Below are 14,395 nucleotides of genomic sequence, written 5' to 3' on the forward strand. Positions count from 1 at the left end.
AAGTGAACTGCCCAAGCCACACGCAGATACTCGTAAAACACACACACACACACACACTGATACAGAAAATTCCAACTCAAACCGAAGCGGGAACTGAAACTGAAACTCAAGTGTTTTGGCATGAGTAGAGAGCAGAGAAAGACCGTAAAGCAAGTCGCATATGTGACCATGTGGCCATGTCTAAAGTACGTAAAGTTGATTCATTCATTGCAGAAATTTATATGGCCCTGATGAACACAAACAGAGACACACACACACACACATGCACTGACTTAGCCTGTACTTCTAGCAGTTTCATTCTAAAGATCCAAGAAACGCTTAACTCGCGTTATGACGTAGTTGCTATACCCTAGCAACATATTTTATATATTCTTTAAAGTTGTTTAGACTGATGGATTCTAAAAGAAAAACGTACTTTTATTAAGCTGAAAAGCGAATAGCATTCAAATTTAGTAATGAATTTAGTCGACAGAACGTTACTAAGATTGAATTTTGATTTTCTTGACATGAAAATCGATACACACATTTACTGTTAGAGCATTGCAAATGTCGCGAATGGGAAGGATGCTGATGATGAGGCGGACGGATGACAATGCTAGCCAGAGCCAGCCCCTTGAAAACCCTAGTTGCGCACTGCTTGAGGCCTTCAGTCAAATGATTTATCCTCACAGTTGGGTTTCCCAGCCAATTAGAAAATAATGTTTGCTCTCTATATCTTTCTTGCCGCTGCCGCCTTCGGGTCCTTCACTTGGCCTTGCATTGCTTTTTTATTTGAAAATATTTCACATATTATTGAGCTGCCTTTTTCTTTTTTTTTGCCATTTTGGCCAACTCGGCATCGGTAGGTCGATGCTCACTGAATCGCAGGACATAAGCTTCGGCCATTTTATAGAATCTCTTGGGATCATTGCGAAATTCATTGGCCACATCAACGCGATAGGCATTCTCCGTCTGTGGATCATTAATGGTGGCTAAAAGCACCTGCAACACATGCTCAATTCTCGTCGTAGGCTTCCAGTGCTCAATCTCCAGTATGGGCAGACAAACTTGACCACGATCATTGACATTGGGATGATAGATTTTTGTGTTGAGATGCAAACGAGGTGGCTTAAATGGGTATTGCATTGGAAAATCGATCTCCAGCTTAAAGGCACCCTTATCGTAGGGTGGACTAACTGGCAGCAAGAGGGCATACCATTTATATATGTTATCCGGTTCCACTTCGAGGCATCGGAATTGAGTTAACACCGTGTGACCCATCATCTCTTTGAGTTCGTTCTGCAGGCGCTTGGGACCATCCATAATAGGTTCTTCTTTTGCCATGGTTGGACAAGTGTGTGGGTGAAATTTTAACTAAAAGCAAAAGCAACAACACAAACAGAAAAACAAAAACCAAAAAACAAAAAAAGAAACATTCGAAAATTCTTCACTATTGTATATATCGGTATATCAGATTTGTTTTTCCAAGTGTACTGAGAGAGCGTTCAGATACATAGAGAAAGTTGGCAAAAAATCCTTTCACATTGACATTAATCCCCGAAATAGCCGCCCTGACGACGTCGACGTCGACAGGCTCTGACAGCCAGCACATTAGGATCAAACCCAAAGAGCAGGCACAAGTAGCAGGCAACGATGGCAAAAGGATGAAAGGTTTCGCGACTAAATTCCTTCCCCCTTGGTCCATGCATCCATGTACTCCCCCTCGCCCTCGCCCTTGCCCTTGCCCTCGCATCTTTGTACTTCTTGCTCCCCCTCTATAGTCCATGGCTACTGGTTGAACTGCTGGTTAGTTGCCTGGAGCTGTGGCGATACAATTTTCCTGTTTATGTGTTTAGGCTGTGAGCCAAAAATCAGAGACATAGTCATAGACTGAAGCACAGTTCTGAATCCTCAAAAGTTGCACGAAATAACTATGTATATGCAGTAAATACACTTGAAATTATGTTGTATATTTGTGTTATAGACCAAAAAAAAAATAGTTTCAATCTATTTTCTATTTACTTGATGAATGAATAATCTTCTCTTTTGACTATCTTATCCATCCATTTAGTTACATTACATTTGATGAAAACCTGAATGGACGGAATATATGTGACGCACCTTTATTTTGCTATTTGGTTTCCCTTACGTTTGGATTTTGCGACCTCCCATGAATTATGCACGTGAGTTTTCTTGTTGTTATTGTTGTTTTTAGCAAATAAACTGAGATTTCATAACCCAAAGCGACATGTGAATGACATGTCCATGTCTATATGAAGAAGGAGCATAGGGATAGGGATAAATCCCCTTATCCACTGACGTCCACTGATTTGATTCCCATTGACATTTTAGTTTTCAATTAAAGTTGGATAAATAGGTTCGCAATGGAGGAGATGAATTGGTCTTTCCACGTTCTCTTTCTTTTCAACCGTCAAATTTCTTTTGCTTCATAAATATGTAAAAATTATAAGATGGCATAATAAAAAGGCAGGGCGGAATACATCCTTGTTCCACTACTTATGCCACTCCATCTTATTCCCATTCCTATTCACTGCTCACTGGCTTTCATTTGAAGTTCACCTTGAATTTTAGGGCTTTGCTTTTGGTGAATTTTTGTGGGCGGCGGAAAAGAACAAACAACAACAAAATTAAAAAAAAGAAAACAGGAAAAATTCCAGACTGTTGGCGCTCAGTCCTCAGTCTCAAAGCTCAGCTCTTGTGCGTGTATGTAATTATTTATACATACCTACTTATATTATATGTCATCATCATCTTGATCTTCATCGTCATGTAAATGAAACCAAGTTAAAAAACAAAATGTAAGCCATATTGACCGAAAAACTAAGCACTCTTGACCTTTTTCGCTTATTGGCTGGAATGAAAATAAAACCTATCGATCATATTACAGAGAACTAAGCCATGATTTTTTCTTTAATTAGCCATCACGAACTCTTGAAACATCCTTCGCCATCTAAGTGTGCCACACATAGAGACTAAAGGTAATCCCAGGTATGTTTCTGCTCGATTTCTTTCACATTAGTTACTCCCACTTGCATGTGATTTACGTTGGCACAAGTCGCATATGCCCATCTTTTCCCTAAAGCATAAGCAACATGATAGATGCTTTCGCCAAAGAAAAGAATGATTCAAACAACAACAACGAGAATATATGTATGTATAGTATCCAGTTTGGGAAGGAAAGGCGCCTGACAACGCTGCGGGATGCAAGAATAGTGAGGGATCAGTTGGGCTACTCGACTCCAGCTCCAGCTCCAGCTCCGGCTCTGGCTCCGGTTCATTCTCAACCTCATCGTTCTCATACTGCTGCTGCTGCTGTCAGTAGCTTTGCTTCCACTTTGCTTATGTCGCCGCCATACTTTTAGCATAAACAGCCGGAAGCGGAAATGTTGATGATGCTGATGCTGATGCTGCTACAACCCAACCTAAACCCCCCTCTATCATATATATGTACACACACTCCTCCTCCATTTATATGTATATCAGTCGCTTTTGCGCTTTGTGTATGAGTGAGTGAGTGGCAACCCTCTTGTCTCCCCCGTTCCCGTCCTTACCGCTTTTTTGGACGAATCAGGCTGTGTGTCATTTGTTTAGCTGTCATTGCCGGCGTATTGCCGCTGACAGGCTTCTGGATTTCGGTTCCGGGGGGGGCGCAGGCATGATGGCTGGATGGGGAGGGGCAGAGAGCTTGAAGATGGCGCCAAAAAAAAACTTCCTAGCACTTTTGCTATTTCGATGAAAAATCACCCAAAAATTAGCCGTCGCCGCATTAAATCTAATCTGATCCGATTTTCTATTACCAATTGGCAGCCAGGCGGTGGCGGCGGCTGCGGCGGCGGCAGCAACGGCGTGTTAAGTAGACGAGGGAAGGTGGGTGGGTGGTTGGCCGAATGCTAGAATGGATGTGTATTCCCTGCTGTGCGTGGAGCGAGTCATGTGTGTGTGTTATCTCAATTTTCGCTCTGTTTCTCACTTTTCTCTAGTTCGACTTTAATCTTTTTATCGCGTTTAAACACTTTGCTCATGGCTTTTCAATGCCTTTTTCCCCATTGCCTTTTGTTTTGCCTCCTTTCATTAGCTTCCCCCAATCACAGCACCCAATCCCTATCTCATATCCCCATTTCCTTTTTCCCCACCCCCACCCCTGTCGTGGGTATCACGCAGCTAAAAAGGATGGCGCTAAAAATGCCGCGTGATGATTTGCCCTTTTTTTTCTCGGTTTTCGTTTTGTTGTCATCCAACCTTTTTCGCGACTTTAGGCTATCGCTTACACAGGCCTTGAGAGTTTTTGATATATGAAGCGATTAACATTAAAGGTGCCTAATTGATTTTTGGGACCGCCCAAAAACCAAGTCAACGAAAGGGAAGCGAAACGAAGCGAAGCAACGCGTAGAGATTGACCAATTCGACAAGTGTCAAGCCTATGTTAAGCTCGAATCTCAATTGGCTGCAATCGTCGCTGTCAATTTGGTTCATTAAGATTCATTTTCGCTTGTGTTTTGTTCGAAAATTGAAATTAATTATTTATGGTTTAACATGCCAAGTAACCGAAAATGGCCATAGACCCAACGAATACGCATGCAACAGATTATTTATGCCAAACGCGAGGAGTGACTGAAGACTAAGACTAATTCAACTGAGAGAACTTAGAGTCAACTATTCGTACAACCCTCGCAGCCCTCGAACCAATTTCAGTTGTGATGGAACCCCAAAGAACATATCAAGGAAACCAAGTCATAAATAATGTCAAGCCCATCATCTCTGCCCCAGTCCTTTCACGTATTTCCTTCGTCCTCTTACTTGCTCGCGGGCATTACTCAATATGCAGTTAGCTAGAGTCAAACGTGCTACAATTACACACAGAGCGAAAGAGAGGCGAAAGCTCAGAGGGAAGTGTAGAGAGAAGTAGACAGAGACAGAGACAGAGAAGAAGAGGAAACTGCACTCAGAGTCAAGGTGTAGAGACGGGGCCCCTTTTAACTGACTTTTTGCCATCTGTGTGGGTTAACGTCATTTGTACTTAATGACTTTTCAGCATAGTGTGGTTGGTTGGTTGGTTGTGCGTGTGTCTACCATCATTTTCTTGAGGCTTTTTCAGTTGTTCACTCATTTGCTTCTTGTATGTATGTATATATGTAAGTAGACCCTCACGCATTCGCCCTCAAAAGTAGGCTACGTGATGCGCACTACACATACTCTAACGTGCTAGCCTGCACCTGTTGCTGTCACGTTTAATTACCAAAAACAAGCTAAATAAATTCCCCTTTTTACATTTCGTTGGCAGCAGCTAAAATAGCCACTTTGTCCGCTAAGTAACCAAATGGCCACATAGTTATAGCTCAAATTTTTTCGACTTTACTCTGAACTTGCCATCAGCTCAAGAAGGCGAAGGCGAATCCGAACTTTTCTTGTATCCAAATAAATATGCCCACTTGGCGAAAGAATAATTGGAAAAGAATAATAAATCGCCGTATTTAGCCTGAAAAGGGCATCGGTCTGGCTGCCCGCCCATCTTTGCTGAACAAGAACATTTTTATATCTCATTCTTTTGGGGTGGAAGCGGATGCAGAGAACGGGAGGGACGTGTGTGTTGGCGATTTCCAAAATCCGAAATTATTTCAAATATTTTCTTTTGACAGCTTAAAACGTGTGTGTGTGTGTGTGTGTGTGTGTGTGTGTTTGTGTGTGTATATGTGCTATAGCGATGTTTGTCAGCTTTAAACGTGTTTTCTTCTCGTTTTCCCTCGTTCTTTTTTTTTGTGCTTTTTCTTTCTTTGTGGGCTATTAATAATAAAAGAAAAATAAATCTATATAAAATGAAATTCAATAAGCGTGATTTGGATAGCCAAACAACAGGAACAACAACAAAAACAACAATGGTCAAGCAACCAAACAACACTCAACCCTCGAACTGTCGAATCCTTAAATCTCCCAGCTCCAAGACCCCATTCCCTTCTATTAGGTCCACTGCCCTTCCCCTTCCCCTTCTCCTACCCGCTGCCCCACCATGGTTTAGGGTTAGCAAAATATTTAAGGCGTTGGCCCAAGGATGCCAATAAATCAAAGGGGCAAAAAAGGTTGTGTGTGTGTGTGTGTGTGTTGGCGGAAGGGGGGTTCACGAATGCGCGGCATGTGTAGAATTCGCTTTTTGGATCTCCCACACACACACAAAGGCAAGAGTCATAGAGTTATGCACACAATAAACGTTTGGCGTTTTTTCCCCCCCAAACGTCTTCTGTATACTCTTTGAAAGGGTAAATACACTTACATCTAACAAACGTAGGTGGAATTTACTTTATAAGCTTTTTTTTACATCAAACACTTTTCTTTTCACATAGACATTGATGAGTTTTATTAAATAGATCATTGGAGAGAGTATTGTAGTTTCGGTGTGTGTTTAGTTAGTTTTTGCTTTCGTTGAAGAGTTTCAATGACAATTTATGGGTGCTCTCCCGTTGGGAAACTTTTGTTAGGTAATTAAGCTGCATTTTGCCAACGCTTTAAACGGAAATTAAGTCGTTTATGGAATCGATTGTGGGACGAAAAGCTAAAAAAAAAAAACCAACCAAAACTTTTTTTCCCATAATTGAAAATCTTCATACATTCGTTTTACTCACAGCGACAAGTCACGTGCTGTGAATAACTGTTGGGGGGGTGTGCGGGTTGAGGGTGGGGAAAAAGCCGCAAAAAACAATTCAATTCAATAAAATTAATGAAAACTAGTCGGAAATTTTGACCAATGCAATGGAATGCACGCGCGAAGTCTCTGGCTCTGGCTCTGACTCTGACTCTGTGACCGTGTAGAGATAGACAGAACGTAGGGGTCACCATAGCCTGTGGGGCGTGCTAAGAGCGCAAAGCTTGTAAGCGGCTTAAAGTTGTACAAAGTTTTTCAAGCGCATTCGCCGTCACCAAAGGCGGCGCCAAACGATGGCCAAAGTTATGAGTGGCTCTTTAGCCCCCTCTCACGCTCTCTTTCTCAATCTCTTCCTCATTTCTCGCTCAACCACTCGTCTCTTCTCTCGTTTCTCACAAAGGCATATGTAAGCTCTTTCAAAGCACCAAAGGAGACGAAACTAAAGGAACTACGGACAGAAGGGAAAGAAGGCGAAGAGGCAAAGAGGAGAGCAAAGTGCAGGCGAACGTCGTCATGGCAGTGAATGAAGTGAAGCGCATTGAGCGTGAGTATGTAAAAGGATTAAGTTCGCTTAATATCATTGATGAGCAGGGCCATGCCACGCCTCCTCCAAGCCATTTTATACATATATATATGTATATGTATATACATATAAAGACTTATTTCTATGAGATTTTCTGTCTCAAAAGAAGCTCAGAGGCTCAGGCTCAGAGATTTGCTTTGCCATTGAGTCAATAGTGTGTTGGACAGACAATGGCAATAGCAGCTGCTGCAGTTCCCAGGCCCTTAAGAAAAAAAAACTTTTCATCGGACCCCATCATCACCATCGCTTCCATTGCCTTTTCATCCATCCCTCAAGGTCATTTTTGAGGCCTAATTAAAAATGCAGCAGCAGGCCGCAGGTTTTCCAAAAGCAAACAATGCATACAAAAACAATTTTACATTCGAATTCTTTTCTCTAGCGGCGACGGCAGCGGCAGCGGCAGCGGCGCTTGGAAAAAGTTGGCCAACTTTATGCAAATATACACAAGGATCTTCAACTTTTGATTCCGACAACTCCAATTCCTTTGGAAAACAATACGCAAATGTAATGAATATTTACGAGAAACTCTTCGCAGCGCGTAACATGTGCAAAATCTCACCAAATTTCCCACACGACAAACAAGCGAAAACAACAACAAGCAAAAACACACACAGAAAAACAGAAAACAGAAAACACAAAGACCAAAACGATTTCTTAACAAAAAATTTACGCTTGGTAAATTACAAACAAAATTTTTCCTCATTTAATTATGAAATGAAATGACGAGAAGCTTAGGTGGGTGGCGGATGGGATGCAGGGTGGGGTGTGGTATGGTGCGGGGTGGGCTACTCTCATAGCGTGCATTTTTTTGTTGTTAGGCTTATGCCAACTTAGCGCCTCGTCTTACCGCCCCATTCCGCCTCTTGATAATTAAAAGTAAGAGTTGTATTCCCTCAAACATGTTGACATTCTGTGAATTCTTCGGTAGGCTAAAAAGGTGGTGGCAAGTGGCAAGTGGCAAGTGGCAAGAAGAGGCTGCCTGCCTGCCTCGCCTCACTTCGATAAGCAATTGCATTTGCTCTGGGGTAATCACAAATGTATCTTTCACTCGTCAACAAACAAACAAAACTTGAACTTACCCTTGGCCCACTCCTCACAGGAATTCACTCCTTCTTAGCTGCCGCAAATCACACGGGACTCGTTAAAACGAAACTGAAACTGAAACGAGAACGAGCAGTGAGAGAGAGAAAAACATTTACTTAAATTAGATTGTTGGATTATGTAGTACTGTTAGGACATAAACATAAATTGAGAAGGGCAAACGATTTGGAGGATGACTAGCAACCAATGTAAAAGAAACCCAAACGAACAGGACCTTTTGATAAGTCTAAAGATTGTTTAAGTTACAGTTTATCAGTTTATTGCTTGATTTCATGATTATTTAATTGAACAAACAATTTGAATTACTAGTAGGACTCTAAAAAAGCTAAATCATTACAATAATTGCAATAATAGAACAATTTCCGTTTCATTCTTGTAGTCTGACAACTTCTGTCAATTGTCAATGTTGGCTTCAATATGGTGAATCATTTTCATTTCCAGTCTTATTTCTTTCCTTTCCCTCCCTTCTATCACTCTCTCACTCCCTCTCTCTCTCTCTCTCTTTCGCTTTGTCTGTTCTATTACCAATCCTTGGCAGCATTTTTATTTTTCTTTGAAATCCGTAGAGAGCAAGCTGCTCATATTTACAAAACGTCTAATGAAAATATTCTTCTCCTTGACTCCAAATGCAACTTGACTGGATGAGAAATGTACAAAAAAAATGGGAATATGAAGATGAGCATGAAGAGGAATATAACCGGGGTAGTTACAACAACAAAAAAATCAAATTAGTTGCATGAATAGTCCAATGGAAAATGTGACGATGATGCTGCCACTGCTACTACACTAAGGATTAAGGCGTTTTGCGAGGGCATGGCAACGACTAACTACAAGAAGCAGTAGCTGCTGATGCTGAGAGGACAACGGCTAAAAAGCGCTTCCAAATGATGCAACTTATACTGTGATGCTCTTTCTGATTTATGCAGCTTCATGATTGTCTGCTAATTGGTGCCTTAACAGTACGAATTGAGGCGAGCCAGAAGAATGGAGTGGCGTCTATCTAAAAGTCTTATCGCATTACAATTCACTTATACCGTTTACTTGCTTATTCGCCATCATTATTTTGCCCCTATTAATATCGAGTGCACTTCTTCGCCTCTCTCTAGGAGACATTGAAATGTATTATCTTTCGCATATGTATATAGGTTTTCCTCCATCCACATGGATCACCGCCTTCAACACCCCCGCAGTTGTTCTCACCAAACTTGCCTCGAGGTCATACAAAATTCTTAAATCTCGACTTTCAACTCTTCTCATGCTGAATGAATGCTGCATGAGTTGAACACAGAGACTCAAAAATACAAAAAAAAACCAAAAAAACAAAACAAACGAAAAAGGGCTCCATACATTATGTTGAGTCACTGACTTGATGGATACCCTGTGCCAGTTGAAAGGATATTTTTTTTAATGCACTCTGCAGTTCTGATGGATACCTACATATATGATTATTCTACGGCCTTGGGATCAAGAATTTTGCGTACACGAATATACCTTTTGTCTGTCTTTTTCGGATGATGGGTAGAAAAATCTAGCTAGCGCATTTAAGATAGAAAGCACAAAGCGCACGACTGAGTAGAAGAGCATGAAAACAACTGCAACGACAACAACAACAACAACAAGCCAAACGAAAATGGTGAAAACACTGAACAGGGCGACACACACACACACACATATACAAGAAGAAATCAAAAGAGTTGGAGAAAGGGGAGAAAAACTGTATCAAGTAACTGAGCCGCGCCGAGTTGCATAGTGAAAATGCAACTGTGCGGAAAACTGTGCGAACATTTTCATTTTCAATGCAGCTCTTGGCATACAAACAGAAAAACACTAGCAACAACAACAACAACTAGCAAATAGACAACTTTAAGTACAAACCCCACACGAAACACACACACACACACACTCAAGTTGAATTTAGTGGGCGGGAGATGGTGGCAAAAACTTGCTACAAAATCGTACAAAAATCGCTTAGAAGGCAAAAGCCCAAAAAGAAAGAAATGAGCGAGAACTGAGAAGAAACAACACACACACACACACACACACACACATACACAAAACAAAAAAGTAAATAATCAAATTTAAAGCGACTTTGCGATACCCTGTTAATAGGATCAATAGGAGAAGTCAAAACCCTTGAACGATTTTTTTGAACAATAATATACATTTTTTTCGCATTACATTTTGCAAAGTAATTGGAAGAGTTGGACAATCAGAAAAGTCGTTTTAATTTCTTTTTACGCTTTATTTAGTCGCAATTCGCAACTAGTTTTAGCGCTTAGCAAACTTAATTAGTATCTTAATGGTCTGTAGCTGGAGTTGTGCTTCAAGTTCATCCATACAAACTACCTTCAATGGGATATACTTGACATACCCTTGGCGCGTTTGCACCCTGCACATTAGTGCTGCTGGGTCTCTTTCTCTTCCTTTGACGAGGCTACGAGGGGAACCTGGAAACCGAGAAGAGGCACAAGGCACAAAGCATATGGGTATGTCAGAGGCGCCTCTAACTGTCGTGCTGCATGGACTCAGACGTTTCTTTCAATTTGAAAAATTTTTGTGTGTGGCCGCCGCGTTGCACGTACCAAAAATAACTTCCGACGACCTCGTCCTAGTCATCGTCGTCGCCGTAGTTCTTGTTGCTACTGCTGCCTGATTTTTCTGCTTGACTTGAAAATTGCAGGAAACGTTTCCATTTAAAGTGGAGAGAAGTCTGGCCCAAATATTGAAGTGGCTTTGTCGTCGCTAATGGCACTAACCACCTACAACCTAGGCACAACACACACCACACACCACAACCTAAATACGAAATGGTGACAGCTTTTGCAATCGAAACGTGCAATTAAACCCATATAAGTATGAGCGAAATCCGTTTCTCTCTATTGCCCTGCCATTGCAACTATCTTTTTATCCGCAATTTGTTCTATTCTACTTAGTTTTGTATCAACTTTTTATATAATTTACAAAAAAGTCAATTAGCCGTGCTGTCCAAAACAGAAGCCGTTTGCGGAACTGATTGAATGAAAGCGTCGAAGAGTATAGAGAGACAGAGTTGCAGATACGGAAGGACGTGATATAGACATAGACATAGAGTGCCCATCCGTGACAGTGAGTGCTGAGGCGAGGTGAGGAAGAATTTCTTGTTATTCTCGGTCTACATTAATAATATAAACTTTCTCAGCTGCCAATCAACTGGACAGCAGTTAGCCAGTTACCAAACTAGGCGGAGAAACCTTTAATAGACCCACATAATCAAGGAGAAGCAAACTTCGCTCAAACATTACAACAATGACCCCCGACAATAGCAACAACAACAACAACAACAACAACAAACACAAAACACAATGTGAAGAAGGGTCCAACTCGGCAAAATAGTATGTTGTAAATACCTTGGTAAAGAAAACAATGAAAAACAAAACAAAATGTTTAAAAATAAAGCTGGAATCGTCTTAATCTTATTTTATTTCAAGCTTAGTTTATGAGTAGTGATTTCTTCATTTTTATTTGATCTCACCCTTGCCATATTCACTCTCCTTTGTTTTACTTTTGGAGGGCCTCTTAATAATGTCTACTTTCAGACAAATGTTTCACTTATTAGATAAAGTTTCTTTCTTAACATTTCAAAGTGTATTCGCCCCACTGTGCCATCGGAGCATGGTGGGGTGCCATTAGCAAAAACTTTGTTTTAACAGAGGGGAGCAACAAAAAAAAAATCAAAGACTGTGCTTCAATGTTAAATGAATTGTTGTCTTAACTACTAGCCAAGCTCACCCCGCTGGCAGCAGCTCTTCTCTTTCCCCTCCCTTACACCATCGATGGTGTGTCTATAAAAGGGGGAAAAAAAAACACAAAATGTGTGTTGGGGGCGGCCAAAAAAGTTTTGCAAAATTCATTTTTGGAAAAGTGCAAAATAAGGTAGAGAGTAAAAATAGAATAAAAATGAATATAAAAAAAACAACATAGAGATGGCGGTTAAAAAAAAGTTTAAATAACTTTGGCAACTAAATTTAAGTTGCAATGGGGTAATAGATAGAAAAAGCGAGTAAACTGAAGAGAGTAGTGGGGGGAAAAGAGGGGCTGTCGGAGCGGGGGCAGTAGTGACAAAGTTGGAGATAGTTGTATTTGTTGTTGCCGCTGCTGTTCACTGATAAAAAGTGCAGCAGACGCAAAACTAATTTGCGTGGTTATGTAAATTAGAGTCAGAGAGTGGAGGAAGCGATAAACTTGTTGAGAATGTGTAGAGAAGAAGTACGAGAAGGGAGCAAAAAATAAAAATAAAACAAAGGTAGAGCGGGGCGTTAACAAGATGTGCAAGGGGAGAAAGAGAAATACACACACACACACACACACAAACACACACTTTGGCTAAGGTCTTAACCCTCGGTGCGTAGTGCTAGCCCGTAATCCGAGACCACAAAGAAGACCTCCCCTCATCCCCACCCAAACACACGCACACACAGACACTCTCTAAGAACTAACATCTAAATAATGTTTAGGAAAATTTACTTTCTGTTGGCAACATACCCAATACGAACATGGCCAAAACAGTCGAGATAATACCTTGCCCTGGCTATGGAGCGGGGAAATGAAGCTGGGACTAGGCATAATTTGGCAAATGCTTTGCTACTACACACTACAAGTAGGCCAGGCCAGACCAGTCCCAGACCAGACTATGGCAATGCATGTGAAATGCATTTTCAGCAGATGTGAGTTCACTTCAAGTGTCTTGTTAACCGCAGCCATCCTTAGACTTTGCCCATTTCCATTTCCAAGTATTTGCTACTTTGTATTTGCTCTCCTGCAGCTAAAGTCATATTAATAATTTTGTTGGGATTTGAACTTGGGCTGGAGATAGCCTGACCTCCATTCTCAGTGCCATTCCCATCCACATCCACATCCACATCCACATCGCCATCGCCATCGCCATCTCCATTCTCAGTTGGCATGGCCATTAAAGCTTAGTTACCTCTTTTCCCTCTAGCTCTTTGAGTTGTTTGCCATTTTTAGCTATTCGCAGTTCTGTTTACATTTACTATGCAAACTCTCTCATCCCCGCATTTCCCCTTAAAACCAAAAAAAAAGAGAAGAAAAACGAAGAGCAAAATAAACAAAAATAGAAACAGCAAAATGCTCAACATTTTGTTTTCAACTACTCTGCTTGCACCTGTTGTTTTATGGTCAGAAATGGAATGTTTCTCATAACGAGAGAAATACAACATCAAAGGATTATAGTCAGTAGAATTGGAACAATAGAAGGATATACTTTCTCTCTCTCTCTCTCTCTCTCTCTTTGGTCCATCTACTTACACCATTAGCTTGGGTGGTCTCTCCCCTTTCTGAAGATCGTTTCAATAGTTTTTGATCAAACACATTTATAATAACCTTAAAAACAGATCCAGAATCCATGTATGTATATACATTTATGTATGTATGTATGTATGTATACATTTCCATAATAAGATAGCCCATTATTTTTGTTGACAAAACTTGTGACTATCGAAAAGAGGCATAAATCTTGATTATATGCCATGATTGCCATGGGAACAAAAAAAAAATCACAAGAGCATCCAATTGAAATGCAGAGGAAAGTCGAGAAGATATTTTTCGTTGATTTTTGTTTTCATTTTTATGAGGCATAGCCAATGGGGAAGCAAGCAAATATTGACTGCATGAATTTCCCATAGATAGGACCCATAAACCAGACTAAGGCACGGCACACAACTCATGCCACACACACTCACACACTCACACACACAGATATACACACAGACTCTAATTAGTTTGTCACCCTGTTGCAGCAGGGGCTACGGCAGCTCATGACATGTGATATTTTTAGTGGCGGTTTGTTTACAGAGGTTGCAACCACCCTCGCATCAGTAACAACCACACAACGTGCAACCTTTCCCCCCCCACCACACCCTTCGCACCACCACCTACGCCGTCCATGTGCTGCACTTATTTTTAGCCGCCTGCAGTTAAATTCGATTGGGTTTCATCCGCAGACTCTGATGTCTGCTAATGACATGCAAATCAAGTTTCGGTTGGTCCTAGGACAAATCTCAACCGGACCAGGGAGAAGC

At 41.1% G+C, this 14,395-nt stretch overlaps 2 protein-coding genes across 2 annotated transcripts in view; both read right to left on the minus strand.

The window, feature by feature from the left end:
* The window catches only part of LOC6638684 (connectin), a 149,727-nt gene that overhangs the window by 51,682 nt on the left and 83,650 nt on the right, over nt 1-14,395 (minus strand). The window contains exon 3 of the mRNA XM_023181562.2: nt 8,297-8,375. The gene's annotated coding sequence lies outside the window, so the exon portion shown is untranslated. The remainder of the gene's footprint in view (nt 1-8,296; nt 8,376-14,395) is intronic.
* LOC6638682 (ubiquitin-conjugating enzyme E2-18 kDa) lies at nt 397-1,461 on the minus strand. The gene has a single exon (XM_002062494.4). The coding sequence runs from the start codon at nt 1,321-1,323 to the stop codon at nt 790-792; it is 534 nt and encodes a 177-aa protein (XP_002062530.2). The 5' UTR covers nt 1,324-1,461; the 3' UTR covers nt 397-789.

Source organism: Drosophila willistoni (genome assembly GCF_018902025.1).
Source record: "Drosophila willistoni isolate 14030-0811.24 chromosome XR unlocalized genomic scaffold, UCI_dwil_1.1 Seg144, whole genome shotgun sequence".
Taxonomy (NCBI): domain Eukaryota; kingdom Metazoa; phylum Arthropoda; class Insecta; order Diptera; family Drosophilidae; genus Drosophila; species Drosophila willistoni.